This window comes from Morone saxatilis, unplaced genomic scaffold (assembly GCF_004916995.1).
Source record: "Morone saxatilis isolate NCDOM2014 unplaced genomic scaffold, NCSU_SB_2.0 Contig12, whole genome shotgun sequence".
NCBI classification, from domain to species: Eukaryota; Metazoa; Chordata; class Actinopteri; family Moronidae; genus Morone; species Morone saxatilis.
In genome coordinates, this window is record NW_023339674.1 from 1,844,309 (window position 1) to 1,857,007 (window position 12,699).

Consider the following 12,699-nt stretch of genomic DNA (forward strand, 5'->3'; position numbering starts at 1 on the left):
CATGTGTTGTGTTTACTGTGTGGTTTATTGTAATGGGAGGCCAAGCAGAAAACCCTCATCCATTCATTCATATATGTTTCCATCCAGTCAGATATCTTTCACTCCATACGTCTACTAATCTATCCATTCGTCAATCCCTCTGTCCATCCATCCCTTATCTATGCATCAGTCCATTAGGCCACTTGTCCATGCATCCATCAGCAATGAAACTGAACCAGCCTCCGAGGCCGACGGAGGCAAGTTTGACAGCAGGACATACAGTACTGAGGTGATTTACAGCGGCTCCAACCAGGACTCTGACCTCGGGGACTCCAAGAGAGGAGCAAGAGGGGGGTCAGGAATAAGAGAGGCAGTGTGGAGAAATAGGGTGTAGAGTCCAAATATTTTCCAATCTAACTCACCAACCAAAGTAGAGTTGGTGATTGTTGTAACAGTGGAAGGTCTAACCAAGGTGGGTTTTATTTAGTTTATGTCGAGTTTACAACGCAATTAAGCTGGTCTTTTTTTTATTTTTATTTAGAAGGTATGTGGCTGTATTTTTATGTTTATAAGGAAAATAGGTGTACAATTATGTCCTTTCTTCATGTTCTGTGAATTTATTACACTAGAAAAGCAAAGAGAGCTTGTGTTCGTAGCAAACTCACCGCTTGCACGCAACTCGGAGCTGAAACTACCGACTATGTGACTATCACCTCGTGGTGTACATATGACCTTTTTATAGACCCCATTTACACTTACATTCATTCACTGATGGCGGCAGAGCCATCCGGGAGCAACTCGGTATTCAATGTCTTGCTCAAGGACACTTTTATAAATGAACAGGAGGAACTGAGGGTTGAACCGCTAACCCTGGAATTGATGATCAACCTGCTCTACCTTCTGAGCCACAGCCACGTCCTTTACAAACCCATCTTTCTCTCTATCCGTTTATAAATTCATCCATCAGTCCATCCATTCATCTGTCTACCCCTCTACAGATCCGTTTGACTTTCCACTGCTACTTGGTTCCAACGAGGCAAACACAGACACAAATCTACCCACCAGAATTTAAATAACTTCCCTGTGTTGTCCGACACAATGAAAGAATGTAAAACAAGCTTTTCTGGGAGGCAAAGTGAGCGCAACATTTCCCCACATGCAGCTCCGTCAGATTAGATTAGGATTAGACTGAAGCAAACAGGATGTCATTCTGTGTTAATCTCCCCTAAACTCAGTTTAGCTCTACCACAGCTGACAGCTGAGGCCCATTTGGTCTGAGAGATGGCCGGTCACTGCTGACATTATCAACCTCGCCTCTCGCTCCACACACACACACACAAAGTTTACAGAGTTGAGAAGGCCTGGAAGGAACGTAGTGAAGCTGGCAGCCACCTGAGAGAGTTGATCCACACAACTGCCTCCGTCAGCAACTTCCTCAGAGCTTTTTAGCCACTTTCCTCCTCTAATTCAGCTCCTCGTCACGGCCCGGGTTCACTGTGTTCCGCTCCAGACACGTTTTGGGTTTGACGTCCCCGAGGTCTAAGGAGAAAAGCTACGCATGAGTCTCTCCAGGTGAGACGAGGAAGAGGAGGAGGTGCGGGGCTTGTAGTGGCCTTATTTCTACCAACCTCCATACCTTACATCTCATATCCCCCCTCCTGTTTTCTCTCCATCCATTCCCTCCATGTCTGGTCCATCATCACCTCGACACCCCCCCTCCTGTCCAATGGCAGGGAGGTCCTGACTGACTGACAGGTCGCTGATCAGGAGGGACATGTTCAGCCTATTGAAATCTACTTATTATCAATTATTCAGACACACCTCTCTCACACTCCCTGGTCCTCCAATGTCGTGGCAGGTAGAGGCTGAATGAGTTCCTCGGTGGCTCTGGTCGCCTGCACACAAACAAACACAAAAACACTCTGTTCACGCACGCATTTGTACTTCCGAGGACTCTCTTTGACATCGTGCTTTCTTTAACCCTAACCTTAACCATCACAGCTGCATGGCTTACCCCCAACACTAAAAAACACCAATAAAAGCCTCAGCAGCCCTTTGAACAAATGAGGATGAAGTATCCTAATTTTCCATAAATGTCCTCACTTCTCTAAACCTCAAGCACTTTCTGCTGTCTGAGAACACTGGGACCAGAAATACTGGGATCCTTTACATGAGTAAAAATACTAATACTGCAATGTAACAGTCAGGCATTGAGAAGTAAAATTAGATGAGTATTATCAGCACAATTAGGCATTATTTGGCAGAATGTCCCATTTATCATTCATTATTCTAGATGTATTACTGGATTATAATTAAGGATGCATTAACAACATGTAAGAAGCATTTTAATTTTGTAGCTGTGAATATAAATGCAGTGTTTGGCAACTGAATTCGTAACAAAGCTTTATATATATATATATATTTAGTTTTTATGAGTAGCATAAAGGTAACCTGAATTTCATTATATAACCCTGTGTTGTAACACAATAGTAACAAGGCAGAAACCAGGAAGTACTCCAGCCACTTATACACTTTCAATGGATCAGTAAATCCTTCATAGCTTCAATTCTTTGTCAACCTTTAATAATTTTTAATAACAATAATTTTTTTTTTTTTGGCCTTTATGCCTTTATTTGACAGAGATAGCTGTAGAGAGACAGGAAAGGAGGGCAGAGAGATAGTGGACGACATGCAGCAAAGGGCCGCAGGTCGGACTTGAACCCGGGATGCCAACCTTTAATAATTTTAACGTCACATTAAATGTATGTCTTTATTTGACAAAATCCCAACTCAAGGTCAAATTTAATAGCTTTTTCAGGGGCTTTCAAACATATTATGCAGTTTGCATCACTGGATGAGAGTTAGCTAAGTCGTCATGGACATGGATCTGTTGACATTTGAGCACAGTAGCTGCTTATTTCACTCCCATAGCACTCAGGACTTCTTGACCGTAAAAGTTAGTTATAAGAAAAAAAAACCTGGAAACAGTAGTTTGACAAAACTGAAGGTTCACTTACTTTCCGTTTTTACTGGTCTTCATCAGCAGATGCTCAGTTGTCATTAATTATGAACGGGTAGGGTTAGTTGGTGGTTATGCTGCTGTATGCCTGAGGTGTCCTGTTATTTGATTTTAACAAAAACCTGCCAATCAGAAACAGTACAAGTACAGTCCATTATGTGTCAGTGGTATGAGCTGAAGTACAGTACTCACTTTTTACTTTCACCTTCTGACCTTCTCCTCTTTATCCCCATTAAACTAACTCAAACTAAAGGATTAAAACTCTGAACTAAATATCAAATTGTATGCTCTCTCCACATTGGAAAAGAAAGTGCAGATGAAAAACAGGATGAAATAAATATCTGATTAGCTCGAGAGACTTAGAAAACAAGATATTAGGACAGTCTGACTTTAAAAATACAACATAACTGAGGGATAACGTTCTCAGCTCCCTGCCTCCTTCTCCTCCCATTACATGCTAGCTGGGCTAATAAAAGGATTTCCAGCTTTGTGTAGAACGGAGGACATCTCCTGTCCCCTTTGATGCCTCTATTGAACACCCTTCCAAGGTGAGCTAAACGTCTCCTCTCTCCTCCCCCTTCCATCATTTCCTACCTCTTAGCTTCCTATTAACCCTTCCAAACCCGCCCCGAGTCCGCCCAAATCCCAGCTCTGGAGAAGACAGACCCGAAATGAATAAGGTGGGCCGAGGAGGGTCAGCAGAAAGGCATGATGGGACTTATCATGGAGCACATATGGGAATTGTGGAGGATTTGAGTGGGAGCGTAGCGGACACAGGAATGGATCAGCCTGTGACATCATTAACCACGGGGAGCTTCCATCCGCTTGGATTTCTGGGATTTCTGTAAGCCAGACGGTGAAGGGCTGGGAGAGGCCGAATGGTCGGGGGGGAAGTGGCTCTCCGAGATTGAGAGACCGGCGTGTGATTGGTCAAAAACTGATATTGTGATTGAATGTGAAATTACAAAAAAATGAAGTTGGAGAAAGAAATAGGGAGACACAGAGAGAGATTTTATTTCTGCCCTCTTTGTTCCTGCTTTCTTTTCTGCTCCATAAGCCATCACCAAAAATGAATGAAAAATATCCTAAATACACACACACATACACACTCCCGCCCATGTGACTGTGCACCCCAGGCGGAGTTTGGAAGTGTCAGTGGATAAGTTTGTCTCTGTCAGCAGGTCTGGCTGCTTGATGGTCGGACTTTGTCGAGGTGTTGTTTTTTCTCCCTTCGTTAGACTCGGCGTTAATTACTAATCTCACGGTCCAGCGCAGGACACTTGTGCTAACGTTAACTCTCTCTCTCTAATGAGGGGGAAACCAGACAAACAGAGGGGATTTACAGCACATCACATGCGCACTATTTCACTGTCTCACACACAAAAACAGACACAAACGCTCTGGAAAAGTAGAGACAGAAGCTTCGAGAGGGAGGTCGGCGAAGATGAGTGTATGTACTGTATACCAGCTCATTTGTAGTGTACATAACAACACACAGAAATATACATGTGAGAGTATTTGGGACCAGATTCATGTCCTTTATTTGCTAATATTTGTCAGTTTTTTTATTTTCTTTGTAATTTTCTAACTTGCTTTTTTAAAACTGCACTACACACTTACATATAACACACACAATCAGAGAAACACACACTGTGCATGTTCCTACTGTACGTACAGTGCACACACAACGCAAGCAGCAGCATGCTAAAATGCTAAATCAGCAAAATGTGTGCCCCATGCCAGATGCAGCATCGGCGTGGGCCAAACATACACCACCCCCCCATCACACACACACACATATGTGCACACACACCAATAATTTTGTACTTCTATACTTTAGAGGACCCTCATTGGCATAATGCATTTCCTGGCCCCTAACCACAAATGTTTGTAAACTTTAAAAGACAAAGAGCAGACAAAATGTCCTGACTTTGCTAAATCTACCCACGGTCAGCCAAATATTCACTATTCTACTTTTTCAAAAGGACCTGACTTTCTCAATTTCCAGAAAACATCCTCCAAAAATTTCTTAATTTTCTAAAAGTGTTCACACTCACCACAAATATTGTCATTGTCAGGAACATGTTTCTGCTTTCCAATCCAGCACTGTTTTTTCCAAAATTATTCTCACTTTCTGAAAATGTCAGCATTATTAAAAAACGAATTCATGTTTCAGAAAGTCCTTGGAAAAAGTCTTAATTTATCAAAAGATCCTACAATAAGGTCTGTACTTACAATTGTACTAGAAATTAAATTTTCTAAAATGTCCTCACTCACCACAAAACTATCCTCAGTTTCTAAAATGTTTTTCTACTTTTCCAAAAGTGCCCTTGACTCACTAAAATCCCCTCAGTCACCCAAATACCCTCACTCTCAAGGTGTAAAACTGAAATTGGTCCTCACAAAGGACGAAGCACCGCACACACACACACACACTTCCCCACCCTATCCCATCCTGCCTCGGTGTGCTGCCCCCTGAGGGACGCCACAATTAATGACCCTACTGATGACCGCATCAGTGCTGGTGGGGCAGGCGGTGTCCTTTGAGAGCGTACATCATGACCAGAGGTGAGCACTCTGTGTGTGTGTGTGTGTGTGTGTGTGTGTGTGTGTGTGATCAGGACGGTGCATATGGAAGAGCTGAGGGAGGCACCTCTGAGCCCAGGTGATGTCACACAGCGCCGTCGGTGGCTGCACGTGTGTTAGCTCCCGCTTGTGTGTTGTCCACACTCACACTCGTTCGTTTCCCAGCGCCAGGTGACGGGTGTGTATCGACGGGCCGAGTGTCTGTTTTTGCTGAGGTGTGTGTGGACGTACGTGTGTGTCGGAGGCAGACGCAGCAGTTTAAAGCTCGGGCTTCAGCACAAAGGGAGCTGTGCTAGCTAACCATCAGCGCTTTAGCTGCAGAGTCCAGGGGGGGTGTCGGGCCGCCTCCCCCCACCCTGCCCGGGAGCTCCCTAACCCCCCCAACCCCCCCTCCGTGTAGCCTGGCAGGTGGATGAAGGAGGAGAGCTTGGTCATGAGGAAACAGGCCACGAGAGGTTTCAAACAAACTGCTGTTTAGAGACGAGCCAAACTCAAACAACTCGCAGGGCAAGCCTCCTCCTCTTTCTCTCCTTCTTCTCTTGGGTCTTTTTCCTTCTCGTTTCCCTCTTCAACGTTCGGCTTTTAGTGTCGAAAGCGGCTCACTTCTTATCAATGGCAACGTTCCACAGGCATATTCCCTGGATTTCTTAGCACTTTGCGGTTTGATTACACCTGTTTATGTGTGTGGTGATGGTTTGGTTTCTCAGCCAACTCTGCTGGTATGCCGTCGCGATGTGTTAGTACGTAGTTTTATTGCTCACTGGTGTTGTTGGTTGTGTGTGTTCCTCTTCAAACCAAGCCTGCTGACACAAGGTGCTGTGCCGGTTTAGATTCTTACCGAGCACCGAGGCATTGCGAACCTTGAAACTTCTCCTCTATTTCTTCAAAAGTTTACGAGCTGAGCTGATAAGTGTTGACATGGTTACACCGTCGCCAGCCCGCTTGCTTGCACACATCGCCTCCGTGTGTGTTATAAGCTGCAGGCGGGACTGACATCAACATTCAGGGCAGAACTCCGGACGATTTATTGCAAACCAATAGCAAATGAGACAAGTCCTGTGGGTCCAAACTGGGTCTTTTTCATTCTACTTTGAGAATTTGAGGCAGTAGAAGACACACTCTTTCTGAGTCTAATGTTACGAACAAATGGTGAGATGCATCGAATTGACCATAACAGCGTTCGTTTTGTCATCCTGTCTTCCCTCTATTCCTGCTGTAAGTTCATTCATCCATCTTTTTAAAGGTGTGTGTCAGGGCCAGAGGGACTTCCTGTGTGATGATGAGGATGGGTTCACCACCCACAGGGAGAGGAGTGCTGGTTGGTTGTGTAACCACTCAGCTTGTACAACCCAAGTCCTCGAATACAGCCGCTTGGTCAGTGGCAAAATATAACACTGTAGGTATCCCTCTAGTTCCATTTCTGGATGCACCCGCCGTCAAAGTCAGGTGACAGTATAAAGAGCGAGTCCGTATATGGAGGTGGTGAGGTGGATGGATGACACAAACACAGCACACAACTTTAACCAGAGACGCTGTTTGTGTCTCGTGTAACTTATGTAACGTACTTCAGTTGGGTACATTACCTTTCCTACAGCTAACCCAGTACCAAACAACATTAACCACACAAGCTTTATTTTGAAAGTCTAACTGGATGTTGCACATTTATTGTTCCAATCTTGTCTCCGGAACCCAGCATCTCCAAAAATGACGTGTTGGCTTGCAGGGGAAGGCGTTGGCGTCCTGAAACCGGCATAAAGAGCCTAGCGAGTGTCCCCTGCAGTGAGTCCTGTTTGTCCTGTGACCTTAGATGCTGCCCATGATTAGTTTTTATGAGGCCTAATGAATGCTTATGCATTCTCTGACCAGCTCTGATTAATATTGATGAGATCCTGGGATTGCTGACATGCACCTTTCCAGAAAGGCTTGATTATGACCTGTGCATGTTAACACATGAGAGGAGAGGGATGAGAGGGACAGTCAGGCGGTGCTTTTCAGCCTGAACATCACAACACTATGTAACAAGTCATGGTGATATCACAGGGCAGAAAACAGGAGTGAAGGAGGAGGAAAATGAAGCTGTGATGAAAAGAGGGAAAACTCTCAACTCAACACGCATTTACCACGTTACCACCCCACCTGGTACCCCTATCGCCATGGTTACTTATAGATGCATGTTTGTGTGCATGTGAAAAGGACAACAAACACCAATTAACTACTTGTAGTCCAATATTCATGTTGATCTGAATTGTGAATATTTCAAATTGTAAAAATATAATTTACATAATTAATTAATTAGTTTGGAGCCAATCGGTGTTCAGTACACAACTTGCGGTGCTTTTACACCTACCTTGTTTGGTCCAGACTTTCTGACGTTTTGGTGTAATCCAAACCAAAATCACAAGTATGAAACCTCCCGACAAAAAGAGGTGGTCTCAGCCGGGATCAAACTGAATCATGGTTTGGTTCGTTTCTAGTGTGACGGTGGATGGTTCGGACTTTTGGACCTATTACAGGAGGCACTGATCACCAAGAAGGTGACGACAACAGGACGTACGTATGTCATGTAAAGTTCTTTAGTGCACTCTTATGATTGCAATGTGACAACAAACCGGATCAGATGTATAAACAAAACTGAGTAGGAGACATTCTGTCTCAGCAGGAAAACTTTAGAAATGGGTAGAAGGAGTGGATGCCTTTCTAAGGATTTTAATGAGGAAATTATGCTTTCTCTTCAGATAAAACATATCAGACACAGCTTATTCTTCCAAACAGATGATTTATATTATATCTTAATACATTTCTCGAGGACATCTTTAACATTAATTGCCTGCTGACATTATCGTGGAAAGATAAACAGTTCAATCAAAGATTTGTTAGTAAATTCAGGTATTTTGCTATTTGGGAGCTGTATCCAAACTGTAAACTGGAACCCAGCCACCAGTTTAATCTGGTGAGCAGTAAAAATGATGACTATTGGCTGAATGAGAACATACAGTCCATATAAAAATCAATTCAAACTGAATCAGCATTTTTTTGGTCAAAACTGAAAATGAGCTTCAAGTTTATGCTAAAATAAACTTTATATTGAATCTTAAGAAATACGTGCTTGGTAAGAGGTAGAAAATGCATGAACGATCTCATTCAGGTGAGTGTTTAGCTGTCATTCATCCACAGTACCTGGATTTAGCCCCGCCTTCAATAATTCAAGAAAATGGAGGTTAGAAATGGACTGTCCCCATTAGAGCCACCTGTCCATCACAAACCTGTCACACAGCAGCTCACATTTACACGGCATCGCATTTGAATCCACAGACTGTATCTATTAATTAGTAGCTATCCCGTTAGTGAAGGTAACAGTGAAAATAAAACATCTCTACCTGTGCAAATAAACACTCCACACCACGTTCCAGGATTTACACAGCAGGTACGACTGCGTCCATCAGCTGATTGTAACTCACATTGTATCACAGAGATACCACACCAAAGGGAAAGTGGGAGATTAAGAGCGGGAGGAAAGTAAAGGTGGAATGACAGGTGCGGAAAAGGGAGGCCTGAATAATTCAGTGCGTGGTCTGGCAAGATTTCATCTCTCTGTTGATCACTCTCTTCATATTTCCTGCCCCTGCTGCTTTTAACTTCCCTCCCCGTCCTCCGGTGTTCAATCTGGCACCTGATTTTCATTTAGTGCACTGGTTTTATTCCAACAACAGATGATGTATTTAAAATGAAATGGTATTAAAGATCCCTATACAGACACATGTATTCAGACATATATAGAAATTGTCTGCTTAATGTCTGTCTGTATAATTTTCACATTAAAATCAGACAAAAGGCACCTACTCTTTCTTCCTAATTAAAAATGAGAGAATCTCTGAATATGCAAATGTTGTTCATTTCTTAAGTTTTCCTGCTGAAAACACAAGATGTCTTCTACTTTGTCCAATCTCAGTGTGTGTACACTGGTGGCTTCAAGTTTCTACATCACACTTGTATAAGTTGCATACTGGACCAGGATTTTGTGATGTCACAAATCATGCTGGTAGGCCCCCCGCCTTAAACATCAAGATTTGCATGTGAGCTCAGAGAAACTTTCCACTTTCAGGCAGATGATGTGAAAACATCCTTCTAGTATCAAACAAGAAGAAAAACGCATTGTTGAAACATCTGACTGAAAACTTTAGACATCAGCGGACACCAGTGCCAATGTTGCTTTAACACAGTAATAGAAAAACCATAACGGAGGTTGTTAGTAAAATGGCGATAAAACACATTTGGTATTTAGTGTGTACTGTTTTTATATTTATCAGCTGGAGGAACAGACTTGATTTCCCAGTTCGTACAAATGACTGTTCTTTTGTCCACCAAAATGCCATTTAAGTCACTTATTCTATAATTAGCCTACTACATTGCCAAGAAGCCACTGCCAGTTAAATTAGCTGATAGCAGCAAAAAAGTTAGGCTACAAAACACAATGCCTAGATTTAACTGGACGGTTATAAATCATGGTTTACTATGATTTATTAGGATGTATATTAGATTTAAAATGTCTAAACACTCTGAAAGCATACAAATGTGCATTAAAGTGTTATGACAAATCTTTCTTTCTTTTATTTTAGTTTCTATCTTCTACTTTCTGGTCTTTTTCTTTCTCTCTCCCTCCTGCACCTTGTCTCTCTTATCACGTCTTTCTCCTGTGTGTTTAATGCTTGCTGACTGTGCATTTCCTCATCAGAGTTGATACCCACTTTACACACATACAAGGCTCACACACACACACACACACACAAACACAAAACATAGGTGGTTAGTCTCTGTGGACTCTTGAGTCGCAGCACAATAAGCATCACGGGAAATAAACCCCTAATTGGAGACAGGAGGAGAGAAAGCCTGGCGACGTGCCGATCACACCGCCGCAGTTTAAATCTTTGTTGTTTATAAAACCAGAAAATGTAGTTGAGAATTATGAATAACAGAACAGATTGACAGGGAGAAAGAAGAGTGAAAGAAACACTAAAAAGACATAAAAAGAGAAGAAAGGGAAGCCAGAGGAAGGCAATAAAGATATGCACACCTGCCGGAGGCGGTGTACTCATTACCTGCAGGAGGTGAGAAGGAGCGGGAAAGTAGTGTTCTTGCTTCAGGGAGTAGCGGATTACATTAAAGAGGCAGAAAAAAAGAAACACGTCGGTTGGCTATAGGGACTAATATTATCAAATGACCTGTGTGTGTTTGGTGAAATACGGCCAATGTGTGGTGTAATTTTTACTTTACAAATTACAGACATATCAGATTTGCACAGACGTTCACAGACGACTTCTTCATTTACTACAAATAATACTAGAGGTCCCCAGGTAATACTAGTCCTGTGCAGATAGGGCTTTAGTGTTTTTGAAATTAGTTTTTCTCATGCTTTTGAAATGTATGCTAACTTAGCCTAACAGCCTCATGGCTCCAGATCCATATCTAAAATATTATATATAATATATATATTCACTAATTTGGGAAGGGTGGGGAGGACAATCATTTGTAGTGGAGAATATAGTATAAAGTATACTTTAAAGCTGCAATAGTAACTTTTTATAAAAATGACTGTCATATTTCCTGACACTTTCACTATATTCTGGCAGCAGAACATAAGAGAGATAATCTGTGAAAAAATCTGGTTCCTCTGCCTCTCCTAGTGCTCCTAATGGCAAGTTTGTAAGAACCTGAACGAAAAACAACCAGTCAAGATTGAGAAAGATAGTTGTTTGTTGAGTCTCATGTTATAGGTAATAGGTAGTAATATGAACTTATAGAATATACTACACTACACTATAAAGCTACTGTGTTAGAAACAAACACTAATGACTAACTGTAGCTGATTTAAATCAGTGGGAACAGGCAGAATCAAACCGTCAATCGTGGACCCCATCAGGCAGAGAAATGACAGAATTTATGACACTCAACATGTGAATTATGCCTATTTGTTACAGTGATTAAACAATCTCTCCAGTTCATGTTTCATATTTCATCTTCCCCACAGGAGGGACCTGTTTGAAAGGAGAGACAGGACTGAGAGCATCCTGTTGTCTCAGTGGGTCTAATCTAGATGCTTATTTGTTTATTTGATATTTATTGTGTCATATATATAGGGACGGTGTGTGAGACAGCGATATGTTTATGAGAGGGAAAAGGCGGTCTTGGATTGGTATCGGCAGATACTTCAGTTGCGCCATCAGTTTCAATATTTTGGAACTGAAAAAGTAGGTATGGAACCCATCCCTAACGTATATACATATATATATATATGTATATTTGTTCACCACAATAAGAGAATATTTAAACAAAGATATACTCATACATTTATAGTGTATGTGTGTGAGCGCGTGTCTCTCCTGCACTGTGGTGGCTTAATAATCAGTCTCAGTGGCGGGCTCAGATGGGATGTTTCTGCAACTGGTCTGAATACTGCATGTCATAAGACCAGTTCTGATTAAATTTTCATGAAGCAGCCAGGCTGTGTGTTTGTGTGTGTGTGTGTGTGTGTGTTGTTTGGATGGGTGGATGGGGATGTGACAGGGGTGTCAGTGCACTCAGTGGGAGTTCAACTTCCAGGAGAGAGAGAGGGAGAAGGTGCTGAAGTTACCAAAGGAGATAGTTCTCACTTCCAGCGCAGCAGGCAGAGTGAAAGACAAAACACACTGCGTGCACATTAATGCGGAGAGCTTGTACCCACAATATTTTTTTTTAATTAATCAACGCTCCTGTTTCAGGGAGGATCATAACAACACACAACCACCCTGCCCATGTCTAGAGGCACTTTTCACACCATGCACCCCAACTCAGGATCTGCCTCCTTGGAGGGATTCTGACTATGAAGGTGTGTCCTATGGACACCTGAGGGCTTCTCCCCTGATTAGAAAGGCTTTTAAATGTACTGTCATTGTTTCCCCAATCCTCTCTCTGGCCTGCAAATAGATTAAAACATGACGGTTTGGGTTGGGTCTCCGGCACCTCATGAAGTCACAGATTTCCATGTTTACCACCAGAAGTGTGTAAAATAATAAGCTTATTTTTGAAAGTAAAAATGTGTTCAATTGAACTATTTATAAGAAGAGTTCAATATTGTAATT

General features: G+C 42.4%; 1 protein-coding gene across 1 annotated transcript in view; it reads right to left on the bottom strand.

Annotated features, from left to right (window-relative positions):
- Window positions 1-12,699, bottom strand: part of mafaa (v-maf avian musculoaponeurotic fibrosarcoma oncogene homolog Aa) — a 31,076-nt gene that overhangs the window by 10,751 nt on the left and 7,626 nt on the right. The window contains exon 2 of the mRNA XM_035653550.1: window positions 1,810-1,874. Coding sequence (XP_035509443.1) covers window positions 1,810-1,874 — 65 coding nt within the window. The remainder of the gene's footprint in view (window positions 1-1,809; window positions 1,875-12,699) is intronic.